The following is a 15899-nucleotide window of genomic DNA, read 5'->3' on the forward strand; positions in this document are numbered from 1 at the left end:
CAATGCTACATGTCAAATATCTAAGATCTAGACCTTCTGGTTTATTTTTAGAATTTTTTTTAAAGATTTTCCTACGTAAAATCAAGTGACCCCTAGGGCGGAGTCAATTTTGACCCTGGGGGACAAGGTTTGAATAAATTTTGTAGAAGTCCACTAGGCAATGCTACATGTCAAATATCTAGTCTCTAGGCCTTCTAGTTTATTTTTAGAAAATTTTTGAAGATTTTCCTATGTAAAATCAAGTGACCCCTGTGGCGTGGTCAATTTTGACCCAGGGGGTCATGATATGAACAAATTTTGTAGAGGTCCACTAGGTAATGCTACATGTGAAATATCTAAGCTCTAGGCCTTCTGGTTTATTTTTAGAAAACTTTTGAAGATTTTCCTATGTAAAGTCAAGTGACCCCTAGGGCGGGGTCAATTTTGACCCCCGGGTCATAATTTGAACAACTTTAGTAGAGGTCCACTAGGCAATGCTACATGTCAAATATCTAAGCTCTAGGGCTTCTGGTTTTTGAGAAGAAGATTTTTTAAATATTTTCCTGTGTAAAATCAAGTGACCCCTGGGGCAGGGTCAATTTTGACCCGGGGGCCAAGATTTGAACAAATTTTGTAGAGGTCCACTAGGCAATGCTACATGTCAAATATCTAAGCTCTAGGCCTTCTGGTTTATTTTTAGAAATTTTTTGAAGATTTTCCTATGTAAAATCAAGTGACCCGTGGGGCGGGGTCAATTTTGACCCCGGGGTCATGATTTGAACAACTTTAGTAGAGGTCCACTAGGCAATGCTACATGTCAAATATCTAAGCTCTAAGGCTTCTGGTTTTAGAGAAGAAGATTTTTTAAGATTTTCTTATGTAAAATCAAGTGACCCCTGGGGCGGGGTCAATTTTGACCCCGGGGTCATGATTTGAACAAAATTGGTAGAGGTCCACTAGGCAATGCTTCACACCAAATATCTAAGCTCTAGGGCTTCTGGTTTTTGAGAAGAAGATTTTTAAAGTTTTTCCTTTCGGTTGCCATGGCAACCAGTGTTCTGCATGGAATTCAATTCTTTGAACAATTTTGAAAGGGGGCCATCCAAGGAACATCCCTGTGAAGTTTCATCAAAATTGGCCTGTTGGTTTAGGAGGAGATGTTGTTTAAAGGAAAGTGTGGACGGACGACGGACGGACGGACGGACGGACGGACAGACGGACGGACGGACGGACGGACGGACGGACGCCGGACGGTGAGCGATCACAATACCTCACCCTGAGCACTTTGTGCTCAGGTGAGCTAAAAATAAAAGTTAAGAAGGGTAGAGTTAAAATAAATACTAGAGTTATTCAACTTGCTCTGTGAGATCATCTAATGATGAAGAAGTTTGGAAGCATTCAGCCAAGCAGTTTTTGAGAAACCTGCTCACATGCAAAATTTCAACATTTTTTTGTTGTTAAAAATGAGCATAATTTGACATAATAAAAGCCAAAGTTATTGTAACTTGTCATGGGTAATTTGACAAAATAAAAGCCAAAGTTATTGTAACTTGTCATGGGTAATTTGACAAAATAAAAGCCAAAGTTATTGTAACTTGTCATGGGTAATTTGACAAAATAAAAGCCAAAGTTATTGTAACTTGTCATGGGTAATTTGACAAAAAAAGCCAAAGTTATTGTAACTTGTCATGGGTAATTTGACAAAATAAAAGGCAAAGTTATTGTAACTTGTCATGGGTAATTTGACAAAATAAAAGGCAAAGTTATTGTAACTTGTCATGGGTAATTTGACAAAAAAAAGCCAAAGTTATTGTAACTTGTCATGGGTAATTTGACAAAAAAAAAGCCAAAGTTATTGTAACTTGTTATGGGGGTCTTCACACGATGCTGAATAAATGTTTGACGTTTGAATACATTAGACAAAGTAGAACTTTTAGAGAAACTTACTTACATGCAAAACTTCTGCGAGGCCCATGCCACTTTCTGACAATTTTGATATGTCACTTCCAGACTATAAATGTACACTGATTTTTCTTGGTCACTATAGGCTAAATCTACAACAAATAGATCTCTCAACACAGTAGTGCTCACTGAAGCTTGCTATTACTATTTTTATCAAAATTATATTACCTATAGCCTTTCTTGGTTCAGGTTTTTTAACAACCACTTCTTTTACAGTTTCAGTCTTTGGTACTGCTGGTTTTTTCCCAAGCCCTATTGTAGAACCTGGTCCAAACATAGATACTCCACCCACTGGCGGTTTCTTTGTTTTCTCTTCTGGAGCCTTCTCCTGTGAAAGTATTTATTTATTTATTTGGGTTTTACGGCGCACCAAAGGTAAGAAGAAAAGAGTCTTGTTTCAGCTGCGTACAATGCATTACTTCAGAAACTTTTTAATTATGCCAGGGCATTTCACACACATCAATAAGATTTTTTATTGTACTAGAACTGGTCTATATGTGGACTACTTTAAATTCATTAATATTTCTTGGGGACTAATTTTTGTAGATTCCAATTTATTTCATAATTTCATGGATTTTGATTTGTTTGTTTGTTTTGGGTTTAGCGCCGTTTTTCAACAGTATTTATGATACGTATTGGAGGGCAGTTTACCCAACCCATATTCCTGGATTCTGTACAAGTACTAGCCTGTTCTCTGCAGCTAACTGCAAACTTCTCCACATGAATCAGAGGTGGAGGATGAATGATTTCAGACACATCCTCTTTTATCAAACTGTGAAAGAGAATATACACCTTGCCAGGGAATTGAACTCACAACCTCATAATCCTTAGATCTGCGCTCTCCCTATTAACATATTGCGAGCTTGTGGATTCTGAATTTGATCAATCCACAAAATTATATTCAAACAAACAAGTTAACTTCCCATTTATTTCATATTGTTTCAACAATCGTATCCCTATGAAATAGCTGTTTTTGCCTAAACCATGAAATATCATGCCCAAAATATTAAATGATGACTTATGAACTTCAAGTCTCATAATATCTGTATTTCAGTTTTCTGGACTTAAGTGCCACATTAAGCCATCACTTCCAATTGTCTGCTATAAAGTTAAAGATAATTACCAACATAACAAACTGTATAATATATTACCTCGGCATTCTCAGGAGTATCAGAAGACTCTGTGGTAGTTGCACCAGATATACCAATACCGCCAGCTGGTTTTGACACCTGTTATAGACAAACAAATAAATGTAAATCTAAGAAATATCCAATAAAAAAATTCCTGACTCAAGGTTCCAGAAAATGGATTCAGAATGGAACTTTGCCATTGGTCAATTTAAATTCTCAGAAACAACCAATGAGATGCTGGCGGTTTAGAACTAGATCCAAAACTGAACTACATGACCACTGACTACAGTCAAACCTATATATAAAACAGCCAGCTAAAAGAGTGACAGAATCGTGCTGCTCAAGCCAGGCGGCTGCTTAAGCCATGAGGAAAATAGAACAACAAGAGCTGTCTGATGACAGCGCGCTCGACTATTCGAAGAACTGAATGAAGAATGGGGTCAAAATATTTCCATGGATATTCAGACAAAAGAAATAAATAGATCAGACAAACAATTTTCCTGTATTACTTTGATTTCGATAAGTCTTGCACTAAATGGCAATATATGAGCCAATTTCAAAGTCCAAAAAGGGCAATAATTCAGTCAAAATAATTATGTGCTCTTGCCTACAGATGGAAATCATAATGATAAACAAGTGTTCAAAGTTTCAAAGCCATATGTCAAACACTTTACAAAAAATATGAACTGGTAGGAAAAACTTAACCAAGATTTCAAGGTCAAAAGGGGCCATAATTCAGCCAAAATCCTTGATGGAGTTATGTGCTCTTGCCTATAACTGGCCATGATGATGGTAAACAAGAGTTGAAAGTTTCAAAGCTTTATCTCAAAAGACTTTGTCAAAATGTGGACTGGTACAAAAAACTTAACCAAGGTGTGACGTTGACGCCGACGCCGTGGTGAGTAGGCTAGCTCTACTTATTCTTCGAATAGTCGAGCTAAAAAGCCAATACAGGAAGTCAGCTGACTAGCTCAGCTGCTTAAGGCTTAATACAAGTGGGCCGCTAAGGCAAGTTTACATGTAATCAGTAAAAATTTGTGTCCATCAGTTGCATAACAATTAATCTATACATACAGCTTCATACAGAATCTTTTCATTTTAGCATTTTCATTGTACTACATGTATTATATCCAATACTATTTTTCTTTACGTTTTAGGAATCAGATTCAATGTTGCTGATTAAAGGTTTGTCTGTTTTTAGCTAAGGCTTGATTCCTTTCTCAGTTAACCTGCTGCTGTAGTTTGATTCCTGTCAGACTTTAATAATTTAATACGCAGGCAGATTTAAACTTTTTATCATCGTACCTTTGGTGGACCAGTTCCAAAGAGATCATCTTCATCCTCTTCATCTCCATCACCACCAAACAATGATGGACCTTTACTGACCTTAGCTGGCTGTGATTTAGTAACCTGTGAAACAGAGTCACATGAATTTTAATGAAAAATTCTCAAAGATTTTGTCTGCGTTTTGCAAAAGACTTTTTTTATTGTGGTAAAAAGGTTCAAGTTTTTGCTAAGTGTTCTAAAAGTACTTTCATCTCACTGAAGTGTGTATGAATCTCTTGTAGCAGGCTGGTGAAAAACTGATTAAAAAGCCCAAGGGTCACATAGGGGCTTCTTTTATGACAATCAGGGCCTCCTATGCCATTCGCCAATTTAGCCGAATGCTACAAATTCAAAGAACTGGCTAAAGATTTTTGAAAGTGGCTACAAGAATTTTATTAAAATGTGGCCAGATTTCAGCGATTCAGTTCAATTTGGCACTTTCTTTGTAAGGCCTAGCAGAGGCCCTGACAGAGTCCCTTAAATTTCAAGAAAAAACAAACAATACTATAAGAATAATGCCAGATTGTTTCACAGTACTTCCTTCTGTATCATAAATGAGAAATGTACAAGATAATCTTTTAATTCAGTGCAATAACTCATGCAAAAAGATTCTGGTTTGTATACCCATGATTAAAATCCCTATACCCCCGTTTTCTCTACATACTATAAGCTACATTATGACTTTTGTTTCATACTCTTTCCATAAGCACAAATTATGAGATAATTTTCAAAGTTTTGTTTTTCACATCAACAGAAACAGCAAAGTTGAAGTCATTTTTAACCTTTAGCCTGTTGGCGGCAAATGATTTTGTCTTTGCGACTAGTGCAGACTATCTTAGACTATCCATGCAGTTCAGTCAGTAAATTTTCAGTGAACACCCCTTGGAATGAATGAATTTGAGTCGTTAATTATGACGTAGTAAATGCGGCAGCTATTTCCTTTCCTACACACAAATTTTACTCCCGGTTTATGCAAACCGCAAAAATTAATTCCTGCTTTTCTCGAAGGTCGCAGAAATAAACTAGGCCCATTTTAGGACAAAACAGCATTTTTTTTTGCCCGCAGAATTAACCCGCTATACGGTAGCAGGTAAAATTATTAATTTTGTGCACACAGAATTTTGTGGTTCCGATAAAAATCAGCATTCCAAGGGGACACATTTTTTGTAGACATCTAATTGTAAGGATAAGATAAACAGGAATTTCATTTGTTCACTGGGAATTAATTGAACAGAAACCCAGAACCATGAAAAAAAGTTCCCAGAAAATATTATTGAATTTGTAATACCTGTTGTGGAGTTGTTTTAGGTGGCGGTTTGGAGAAAATATCTGCTGATTCTTCCCCCTCAAACATATCTCCGTCATCATCAAATATACTCTTCTTTGTTGGAGGTGCTGTCTGTAACAATTATAATGTACAGTAGATTTGAATAATATTCATTAAAAAATTTATTTTTTGTTAATTTTCACAAACAAATTGACACACAAATTCAAATTTGTTTTTGATTTTCTTGGGTTTAATATCTCATCAACATTGTAACTGTAGGTCATATGGTGATTTTCCTGCTTTTCATGGCAGAGAATGACTCTAGGTGCCCTTGCAGATATTGTTTCATCACTGCAGGAACCTGGGTAGAACCACCAACCTTCCATAAGCCAAATGGAATGCCACAAATTCAAAACACTTATGAATTCTGTGGAATCATTAATATTCGTGGGTAATAAACTTTTGTGGATTTCATTGTTGCACCAGTCAACAAAATTAAATCCTAACAAACATAAATTTCCCATTCATTTTATTTTCTAATTATGAAATCCAAAAATCTATATCCTTAGAAAGATGCAAGTTTTGGTAAAAACCTCTAAATTTTATGCCAAAGGAATTAAAATATTTTGCAGTATTGTTCATTACTACCATATGAGCTGATCCATGGAAATCTTATTATATGGGTACCCCAAGGAGCATTTCTGTGTAATTATTTCAAAATCGCCCATTCCACTACATATTACATATTATATGGAACTGGTCACCATGGCCCAGTGGTTATGGCATCTGCCTCAGGATCTGGAGGTCGATGGTTCAAGCCCCCAGGGAAGCATTCGTCCGGAAGATGTTTGTCATGGTACTACTCATTCCAAAAAGGCTGGTTCGTGAGCTAAGAGCTAGTTAAATAAATGGTTACCGATTTCTATCCGCCTGGCACCTGGCATAGTGGTACAAGTTGGGAGGTAACTGGTATGCACAATAAATGTGTCTCATAAGCCAAACTGACTGGCCCTTTCAATATTGGTGACACTGTAATAATCAAGTCCTATACCTTTACCTTTTATTAAATATCAGAAAAAGTGACCACATCGTCAGTCAGCCATGTTTTTTTGTGAGTCTTAATTGTTGGAGGATGTGGAATGTGAAGAGTAATCAATTACCCCTATACTATGACTGTTTAAAAGTAACATTTGAGCCGTGCCATGAGAAAACCAACATAGTGGCTTTGCAACCAGCATGGATCCAGACCAGCCTGCGCATCCACGCAGTCTGGTCAGGATCCATGCTGTTCGCTTTCAAAGCCTATTACAATTAGAGAAACCGTTAGTGAACAGCATGGATCCTGACCAGACTGCGCAGATGCGCAGGCTGGTCTGGATCTATAATGGTCACAAAGTCACTATGTTGGTTTTCTCATGGCGCGACTCAATTATTTCTTTCGTAAATTACCTGTTTTTGAGGTGGAGGTTTATGAGTAGATCCTGCACCAAACAAATCATCTTCTTCCTCATCATCAAACATGGATATTGATTTAGCCGGAGGTCGCCCCACAGGTTCTTCTTTCTTTGGTGATTCTTCTTTCTTTACCTCTGTCTCTTTCTTCTTACTGAATGGGTCAACACCAGTGGGAAATATAGACACTGCACCTGGTGGCTTTTTTGGTTCCCTGAAAATGTTTAGAAAGAACACATGTAGGACCTTTTTAGTTCAGGTTTATAGCTGTTCAAAAATTGAAACCTGTGATGTCAATAAAATTAATATGGTCATTATGGGAACTTTTAAAGTTATAAAGGTGGAAGAATAATCAAAGGGAATCTACAGGCTAGTGCCATGGAACCTGTTTTAGAAATCTAGGTGCCTGTCTGGCTAATATCTAAGGAATTAACGAACATATAGCGTCATTCAATGTGTATCTGCGCCACTCTAAATGCCCGCCCTGAAGCCTCGCATTATTCCACTGATTACACATCAAAACTGCGAATGACTGACAAGCAATTAACGTTTCAATTGGCCATCTAATTTAGATGGAAGATCAAATATATACTGGTCTTTAGGTTTAGACGGAACAGAAATCAAGTACTACTATCCTTAGCTTTAGGTGAGGCAAACATGATATTTACTGATCCATGTTTAGGTGGAGCAGAAATCCAACATTTACTAGCAACAGCTTTAGGTGGAGCAAATTCAACACATACTGATCTTTAAGTTTAGGTGGTGCAGAAATCCACATTATACATGTATTAGTCATGTTTAGGTGGAGTAAGAAATGCACTACTCACTAGGCTTAGGTTTACTTGACACTTTTCACACATTTTTCATGATAACTCAGGAAATATATGTATCTAGTGATTGAAATTTTAACTGAACAAAGCTAGGTTCTTCTCCCAACTGAAGAGCTAATTTGTTTACTTCTAAAAGTAGGTCAAGTATATTTTTGAGGCCCAAACAAAGGGTCATGGAATCACGTTATTTTAAGGTCTAACAGTACCATGTTTCTGGACAGCGAGTTGTCACTTTGAATAACTTCGTTCATTCATAATGAGAGCTTTTAAATCATGAAAAATGCTTAATTTTTCTAATCATTCATACAATTTTACCTTTGTAGTAGTTTCATTGAGGAAATCAATGATTTATCTATGTTACAACGTACAAAATTCATTTCCCGCTTGTTCTTGCTTTTCACAAATCGAGAGAATCTACACTTATGTTTTATGATGTTTTGAAATCCTGCACTAAATTATCAAAGCTATATTTCCCCGCTTTAAGTGTTTACCAAATGTCTCGTCTGCTTACCTCAAATTACACGTAAACCTGTAGATTTAATTTCGGGGCCTCACAGAAATATTGCGCATGCGCAACGTGTCACTTCCTAATTCCTCCCAAATGTAAACATGTTGTGAGAGAGAAGACGAAATGAAAGGTAGCATTTCTTGTCAAATACTCATATTTAACTGTTGTTGTTTCGCTGTGTTGTTGAAAACCAAGCATTCAAATTGACTGACAACAGATGATCACAGTAAACAACAGAAATAAAGCGTTTATGAGAATGTCCGGTTTGGTGGTCGTCCGGATTTGGTGGTCCCTAACCAGTAGGTGGAGCAAGAAATCCACTACTTACTATGCTTAGGTTTAAGTGGAGCAAGAACTCCACTACTTACTAGGCTTAGGTTTAGGCGGAGCAAGAAATCCACTACTTACTAGGCTTAGGTTTAGGCGGAGCAAGAAATCCACTACTTACTAGGCTTAGGTTTAGGCGGAGCAAGAAATCCACTACTTACTAGGCTTAGGTTTAGGCGGAGCAAGAAATCCACTACTTACTAGGCTTAGGTTTAGGCGGAGCAAGAAATCCACTACTTACTAGGCTTAGGTTTAGGGGAAGCAAGAAATCCACTACTTACTAGGCTTAGGTTTAGGCGGAGCAAGAAATCCACTACTTACTAGGCTTAGGTTTAGGCGGAGCAAGAAATCCACTACTTACTAGGCTTAGGTTTAGGCGGAGCAAGAAATCCACTACTTACTAGGCTTAGGTTTAGGCGGAGCAAGAAATCCACTACTTACTAGGCTTAGGTTTAGGCGGAGCAAGAAATCCACTACTCACTAGGCTTAGGTTTAGGCGGAGCAAGAACTCCACTACTTACTACGCTTAGGTTTAGGCAGAGTAAGAAATCCACTACTCACTACGCTTAGGTTTAGGCGGAGCAAGAACTCCACTACTTACTAGGCTTAAATTTAGGTGGAGCAAGAACTCCACTACTTACTAGGCTTAGGTTTAGGCAGAGCAAGAAATCCACTACTTACTAGTCTTCGGTGGAGCATACAATGTCATGATACTTACTGATCTTTAGGTTTAGGTGGAGCACCACCAAACAGATCATCCTCTTCATCATCATCCATAAACAGAGCTGAGGACTTTGGTTTTGCCTTCTCTGTCTGAATGATATATAAAATATTAAAAATTAATTGACATTCAAAGATTAGATGCTGCAATAGGGTTGGTTAAGTCACTGATGTGTTGAAGAATAGAACAGTTTACCAGTTAGCCAACAATAGCATTCCAAATTGTCAAAATATGTCTTCAGGATGATGTTTATTTCTTAAGGTGCCTTTATTCATATCATAAATATTATCAAGAGCTCTTTACTACAATACTACAATAATGCCTTTAAGCTACTCTTATTTAACAAGTCTAGCTTGCTCTAAATATTTAATTTTAGGAAAGTACAGTTAATATAACAGAGGTCAAGAGATTTGAGGAATTTTCCCACAATACCTTTTAAAGCATCTCACACATTTTTGGGGAAAATATTCTCAAAATTTAAGAAAAATGTCTTTTGTAAAAAAGAAATTTACCTTATTTGATGGTGCTGCTTTTGCAGGTTGAGTCGGTTTGGAACTTGTTCCAAATAAGTCATCCTCATCTTCATCATCAAACAAGCCAGTGGTTGCCTTTGCTTTCCGTGAAAAACTATAAATCAAGTGTATATATAAGGGACATGCCTCTAGATTAAACATTATAAAACATCAAAATATTAAACAATGTCAATGAAGTTGAAATATGTGATAAAAATTACTGCTTAATGCTACTACATTACATCAAATATATACCAGTGCAAAAGATAGTTTACCTACAAAATTTTACAAACTTCACAGAATTTTGCAATTAAACATTTTACCTGTTTGATTTAGGCTTAGATGCTGCTAAAGAATCATCTGGTTCAGATGCAAATAAGCTGTCTTTTGATTGGGCAGAGCCAATCTTGGCTGACAGTCTTGAGGCTCCTGATTGGTTTGATTTTAAACTTTCACTGCGGGACTTCTTTCCATCTGACCAATCATCTTCATCCTCCTGTAAATTAAACATTGTCTTATTACCTTTTTAGATTTCAGGAAAGCAACTGTAACTGTCTTGATTATATATCAAATGAACATTTTATAACAGACTGAATTATCTGGTGACTGAAATTTTCCTTGCATGAAACTAAAACTGAGTGCAAATGATTCTCTGAAGTAGTGTTTATATATTAAACCATTGAGGACAAAATATCAATGATACTGAGTCTTAAATTACAAACTCTAACATGGCTCGAATTAGTTGCCAGTTCAACAAAGAAGGCAAAGCTAAGTATATTCTGTAACAGTTGATGCTCTGACTGGTACGAGAACATTATGATGTCAATTATGGCGTCAAATTCCAGAATTATGTCTGGTTCATTACTTCTCTGCTAAACGAAGTCCAGCACGGTTTTTATTAAACATTTCAATGAGCTTGTAAGAATGATAAAAATCAAGACCTTCTTGAGTCTATCATCCAATTTTCCACTCTTCATCATTCCGATGCTTGGATATCTAACCACTCAGGCTTACACCCTCCTAGTTCAATTCTTCCATATCTGAACTCTGAACCATGATTAATTAGGCAACAAACTACTCAAAAGTTTTGATTATTTGACAAATAAAAGCTAAATTTGTATAATATTATGGATAACTATTTCATGTTATAAACAGGATTATATACCTCGTCAGATTCCTGTCTTTGAGCTTTACTCTTCAATGCCTTTGCTAGTGGGTTACCTACTCCTGGAGGACCAAACATTGGCACTCCTCCAATAGGATGCTGAAATTATATACAAACTTCTTTAAAACAAGCAAAATTTGTTTTATACAAAATCAGTGAAAACAAAGAAGAAATTATATATAACTATTTGTTCTATTGATTTACAATTATACACAGCTTTCTAGAAACTTTGCAATTTAACACATTCAAATGATTTACACGGAACTAAATCAAGAAAATTTACCTGAACTTAAAAGTAAAATCAGCCTAACTTTTCTCATTTAGGCCACTTCCCAAAATGAAGAAAACGTACCTTAGATAAATCATTACAAATTTTAAGAAATTTACTACCATCCCATGTTAAATTGAGGGAAAACACACTAACTAACCCTCTTTGCAGATGGTTCCTCCTTCTTGGGTTTTTCAGTTGTTTCATTAAACAGTTCATCATCATCTTCATCCTCAAATAAACCACCTCCAGATTTTTCTGCTGTTTTTTCAGACCTCTTTTCTGAAATAAACATTTCAATGCTGCATAATTTGAGGCTACTTAACTTAACACATAAATTCTCATACCAGTACACAAGTAAGCTTAATATATGGTATATCTTCCATAGAGAAAAACAATGAAAACGTTTGTCCCCTTTTGTTACACATTTTTGGTCATACAGTAACACTTCAGCTTTAAGCTTTATGTCCCGGGATAAAGGACATTAATTTTTATGTCTGGTTTAATCTTAACCTTTATCATGCTGGACACCATCGGTTTTGCTTTTGTGACCAGTGTAGATTATAATCAGCCTGCACATCCATACAGTCTAATCAAGATCTGCACTGTTCACCATTCTGTCAGTGTCTTTGAGGTAAGCACCCCTTTAAACAGTTAGTGGTACTGTCAAAATTGAATGATGGGAAAGTTCATTATAAAAAATAGAAATTTAGCAGGGTTAGGGTTAAGTCAAACTGATACAATTCTGTTTATACAGAGACATTCAAGCTTTAAACATTAATTCTTAGGCTAGGATTTCACACACCTGGGCAGTACCATCAACTTTCCAGGTTGACTTCCTGAAATGAAAGGTCCATTCTGGAGCCAAAAGTGGGAACTTTGTGAATAAATGTTATAACAGGGTTCTAAATGTAGAATTTCAAAGAGTTTTTCAAGTGTTAATGATGGAAGAAGACCACAGGTGCTCACCAAATCACAATAACACACAAAAAGGTAGAACTTTTAGATTTGTGTAAGCTGACTGAATCACTTCCTAACACTGGTTTAAACAGTGAAAGACAAGTGATCTGAAGTCAGCAACCTTAACAACTAGGTCATGGAGAACCACACAGATTTTTTTCGATTCTAACCTTCCTTAACTTCTTTAGGTTTAGGTTTTGCACCACCAAATATGTCATCATCCTCATCTTCATCATCAAACAGACCTCCTCCTCCACTCTTTGTTTTATCTGTTGAAGATAAAAGGACAGTAACTGTATAATTGTGAAATTATTTGTGGGGAAACAATTTCCAAGATTTTGCAGTTGTGCCAAAAATTTAATTCCCCATTTACTGCACCAACCCATAATTCACGTCCAAACAAAACAGCCGTTCAGAACTTATCCACTAAATTTTATGCCCACAAAATTAAAAGACTTAACAGGATAGTTAACATAAGATGTATATCACAATATATTAATGGTAAGTTTTTACAAGTATGATAATATCTTGAACAATATTATGGTTCTATAATATTGGTCACTAAATGTGTCACTTCTTTTTCATCTGATAGAGGCAAGTAACAAAAAACTAAACCTTTAGGCAAATTTTCAAACAAAAATTGAAGATGAAAGATGGGTCATTAAGAGAACTGTGGTCTTGTGATATGACAGAGACTATTGGTAGAGACTGTACCATAGCTCTTCGCATACTTTGATTTTTCAAACTAAAGTGATTTTTACAAGTGCACCGGTTACGATAAAAATGTAAACAACGGACTCTGTCTATGAAACTTTGAAATGAATGAATGACAGTGGATCTTACTAAAATCATAATACTGATTGACAGTGAATGCTAATGACTCCATGTGTTGCAGAAAGGTATTTAGTTTGTAACTGTAATTTCCCATCAATTGAAATCCTCTCAAAACTTGTAAAATAATATAAATTATTTCTTTAAAATAATTTCATTTATTCCTCGAGACTTAAAATGTTTGTTAGTTGCTAAGGATTCGGGATTAATCGGCCTTTATTATTCATTTGAACTGGTTCTCGTTTTTATCAATACAGTACTGATGTGCATGTTCAGCGAGCCGAGAACACAGCCAGTTGTTCGATATAAAAGCAAAAAGCCCGTGCAGATTTCTCACATTGCGTCTGAAAGGGCGAATAGACCGTTATTATACACTGACTGACAGAATCTACAGTTCTTCTACATGTCGTTCAGTAAAGATAAACTTACCCTCCCGCCACACCCCTAAAGTTGCTAATGCAGTAGTTTTTTATGGTTAACTTAGTTTTTTTGGTGAAAGACCTGACATTCTGGAGAAATTTGTGTCAGATTTGCTGCGTTTTGTATTATACTTTCAGGGTACAGATTTCTTATATGGCGTTTATTGAAGATGTCAGTGAGCTGTTAGTGCAACGTACACTGTGAAGTCTCCGATATCCCAATTATAATCATACTCAAAGAAGTTACGAATGAATGTTCTGTGATAGAAGCCAAGTCGAAGGAACTTCAAAGTACCGTAGATACTTCCTGGAAATTAACTTTTGGATAGTTCCCGATTTATGGAATTCAGGTGTATTGTGTTGATAAATAACAGCATTCGTTAGAATGTTTTTAACTCGAATGTGTGCTTTTTAAGGATATCGGAAATTAAATTAATGTTTAAGACATTTTCTGTAAAAGAATATATAGAAAAGAAATTACATGAACTTGTGTATTACTTTAGCTTAGGTATTTTCATTTATATCTTAGCTTCTAGATAAAAGATAAGGCTCACTGGCAGTTATTTATGTGTTTTGTAATTTTTATGAATCGGTAATTATACCTTAAATGTTAGGACTGTCGCTCAAATAATGTTGAATTGAGGGGATCAGGCGAGATATCGAGTTAATTAGATTGCTCAACAATAACCGGTTGGGTGTTTGTTTTGTGGCGATTTATACGGTAGACGCCGAACTAGGGATATATCTATGCGTTTGGTGTGATGAATTTTATTCGGAACAGTTCAGTGTAATTTGCGTTGTCGTCTGTCAGTTATGGACACGGTCCGCTCAGTTTGGTGAAGCTATGTTTGCCTTTATCGGGCCTATCACAAGGGCATTATTGTCTTCAACAGTGCACCAAAGGTTGTTCATTGCAAAAGATGCACCTTGCTATTTAAGGTTGGTTGACCTGAAGTTGCTTCGGGTCACTAGGTCTCGTCCTTATAGTACTGGCGAGTCCTAGATTGCATTGCGTTGCATTGCGTTGCTTGCTTGTAAAGTGGTTGTAGTGCACCACTATAGGTTCTGGTGATGCCTAGGTTGCTTTGCTTTTTTGCATAGTGAAGCTTCTATAGTGAATAATTACAGTATTGGCGAAACCTAGGTTGTGTCTGTAATGTATCACTATGGTACTGGTGAGGCCCAAGTTGCATTCCGTTGTCCGTAGTGCTTCACTATAGTGTTGGTAATGCCTATGTTGCGTTGTTTCTTGTGATATGAAGTGTCTGTAATGCATCACAATGGTACTGGTGAGGCCCTGGTTGCATTCCGTTGTCTGTAATGCTTCACTATAATGTTGTGTGGTGCCTATGTTGCGTTGCTTCTTGCAAGGTGAAGTGTGTCTGGGGTGCATCAGTTGGTGTTTTGTGTGGTAGGCCCGGTCAGTCCGTATTTTAGTTTTACTAGCTGAAGAATTGGGCTGTCTCAGGAATATTTAACGTGTGCCGTTTTCGTGGACAATAATGCCAATACTGTCGTTCTTGTTTTAGCACAGACATATATCAGACAGCTTTCTAGCACTGAGTGTTTGGTAGCAGCTCTTGACTTGCTTCGTGGCATCGTTTTGGTGCGGAGCCGTGGTGAGCTGGGGTCTGCTGTCATACATTCGGGTGTGGTCCGTGTGCTGGGTGCCGTCTGCGGTTTTTAGGGGTCATCGCATCGCGTGTTGTCTTATGCTTGCGCCTGGTCTCCTCTCGCTTGAAGATAGAGCGGCCAAAAACATGCCAACTTAACTTTTCAATGTTTTTCTCAGATCTATTGATGCATTTACCTTAGCAGATGTAGAATATATTAATTTAGAAATCAAGTATTTTAAGTAATTTGTTCGTCATAATGTGTTATATGATCTTAAAACATTTAACAGTATAACAATGAGATAAATAAAAGACAAAGAATGGTACATGTTCTTATTTTATGTCGAGTAATATGGAATAAATACTTATATTTGGACAAAACTCATCGTCGTTGCCGTTCGACAGCTGCAAAAAGGGCAAATATAAAAGATTCAGTGTAAGTAATATTTCACTGGTACTACCAGAAAGTTCATACTCTGAACAACACGTCAGAGAAATTTGGGCAGATTTGACCGATTATGACGTTGGCAGCATTAGATTATATTTTTTCTTTACACAAAAATTGCCGTTAGGTAACAAAGCGGATACGCCGATAATCCGGAGTTCACCGATTATTGTTCCAGTTCACG

General features: G+C 36.7%; 1 protein-coding gene across 2 annotated transcripts in view; it reads right to left on the minus strand.

Moving 5' to 3' along the window:
* Positions 1-15899, minus strand: part of LOC123540147 (WASH complex subunit 2-like) — a 48070-nt gene that overhangs the window by 13019 nt on the left and 19152 nt on the right. For both annotated transcript variants that reach the window (XM_053526406.1, XM_053526405.1), the window contains exons 16-26: positions 12578-12676; positions 11608-11729; positions 11180-11278; positions 10338-10510; positions 10015-10129; positions 9500-9594; positions 7114-7330; positions 5686-5796; positions 4377-4481; positions 3093-3170; positions 2110-2269 (exon numbers count right to left, since the gene is read on the minus strand). In XM_053526406.1, coding sequence (XP_053382381.1) covers positions 2110-2269; positions 3093-3170; positions 4377-4481; positions 5686-5796; positions 7114-7330; positions 9500-9594; positions 10015-10129; positions 10338-10510; positions 11180-11278; positions 11608-11729; positions 12578-12676 — 1374 coding nt within the window. The remainder of the gene's footprint in view (positions 1-2109; positions 2270-3092; positions 3171-4376; positions 4482-5685; positions 5797-7113; positions 7331-9499; positions 9595-10014; positions 10130-10337; positions 10511-11179; positions 11279-11607; positions 11730-12577; positions 12677-15899) is intronic.

This window comes from Mercenaria mercenaria, chromosome 16 (genome assembly GCF_021730395.1).
Source record: "Mercenaria mercenaria strain notata chromosome 16, MADL_Memer_1, whole genome shotgun sequence".
NCBI classification, from domain to species: domain Eukaryota; kingdom Metazoa; phylum Mollusca; class Bivalvia; order Venerida; family Veneridae; genus Mercenaria; species Mercenaria mercenaria.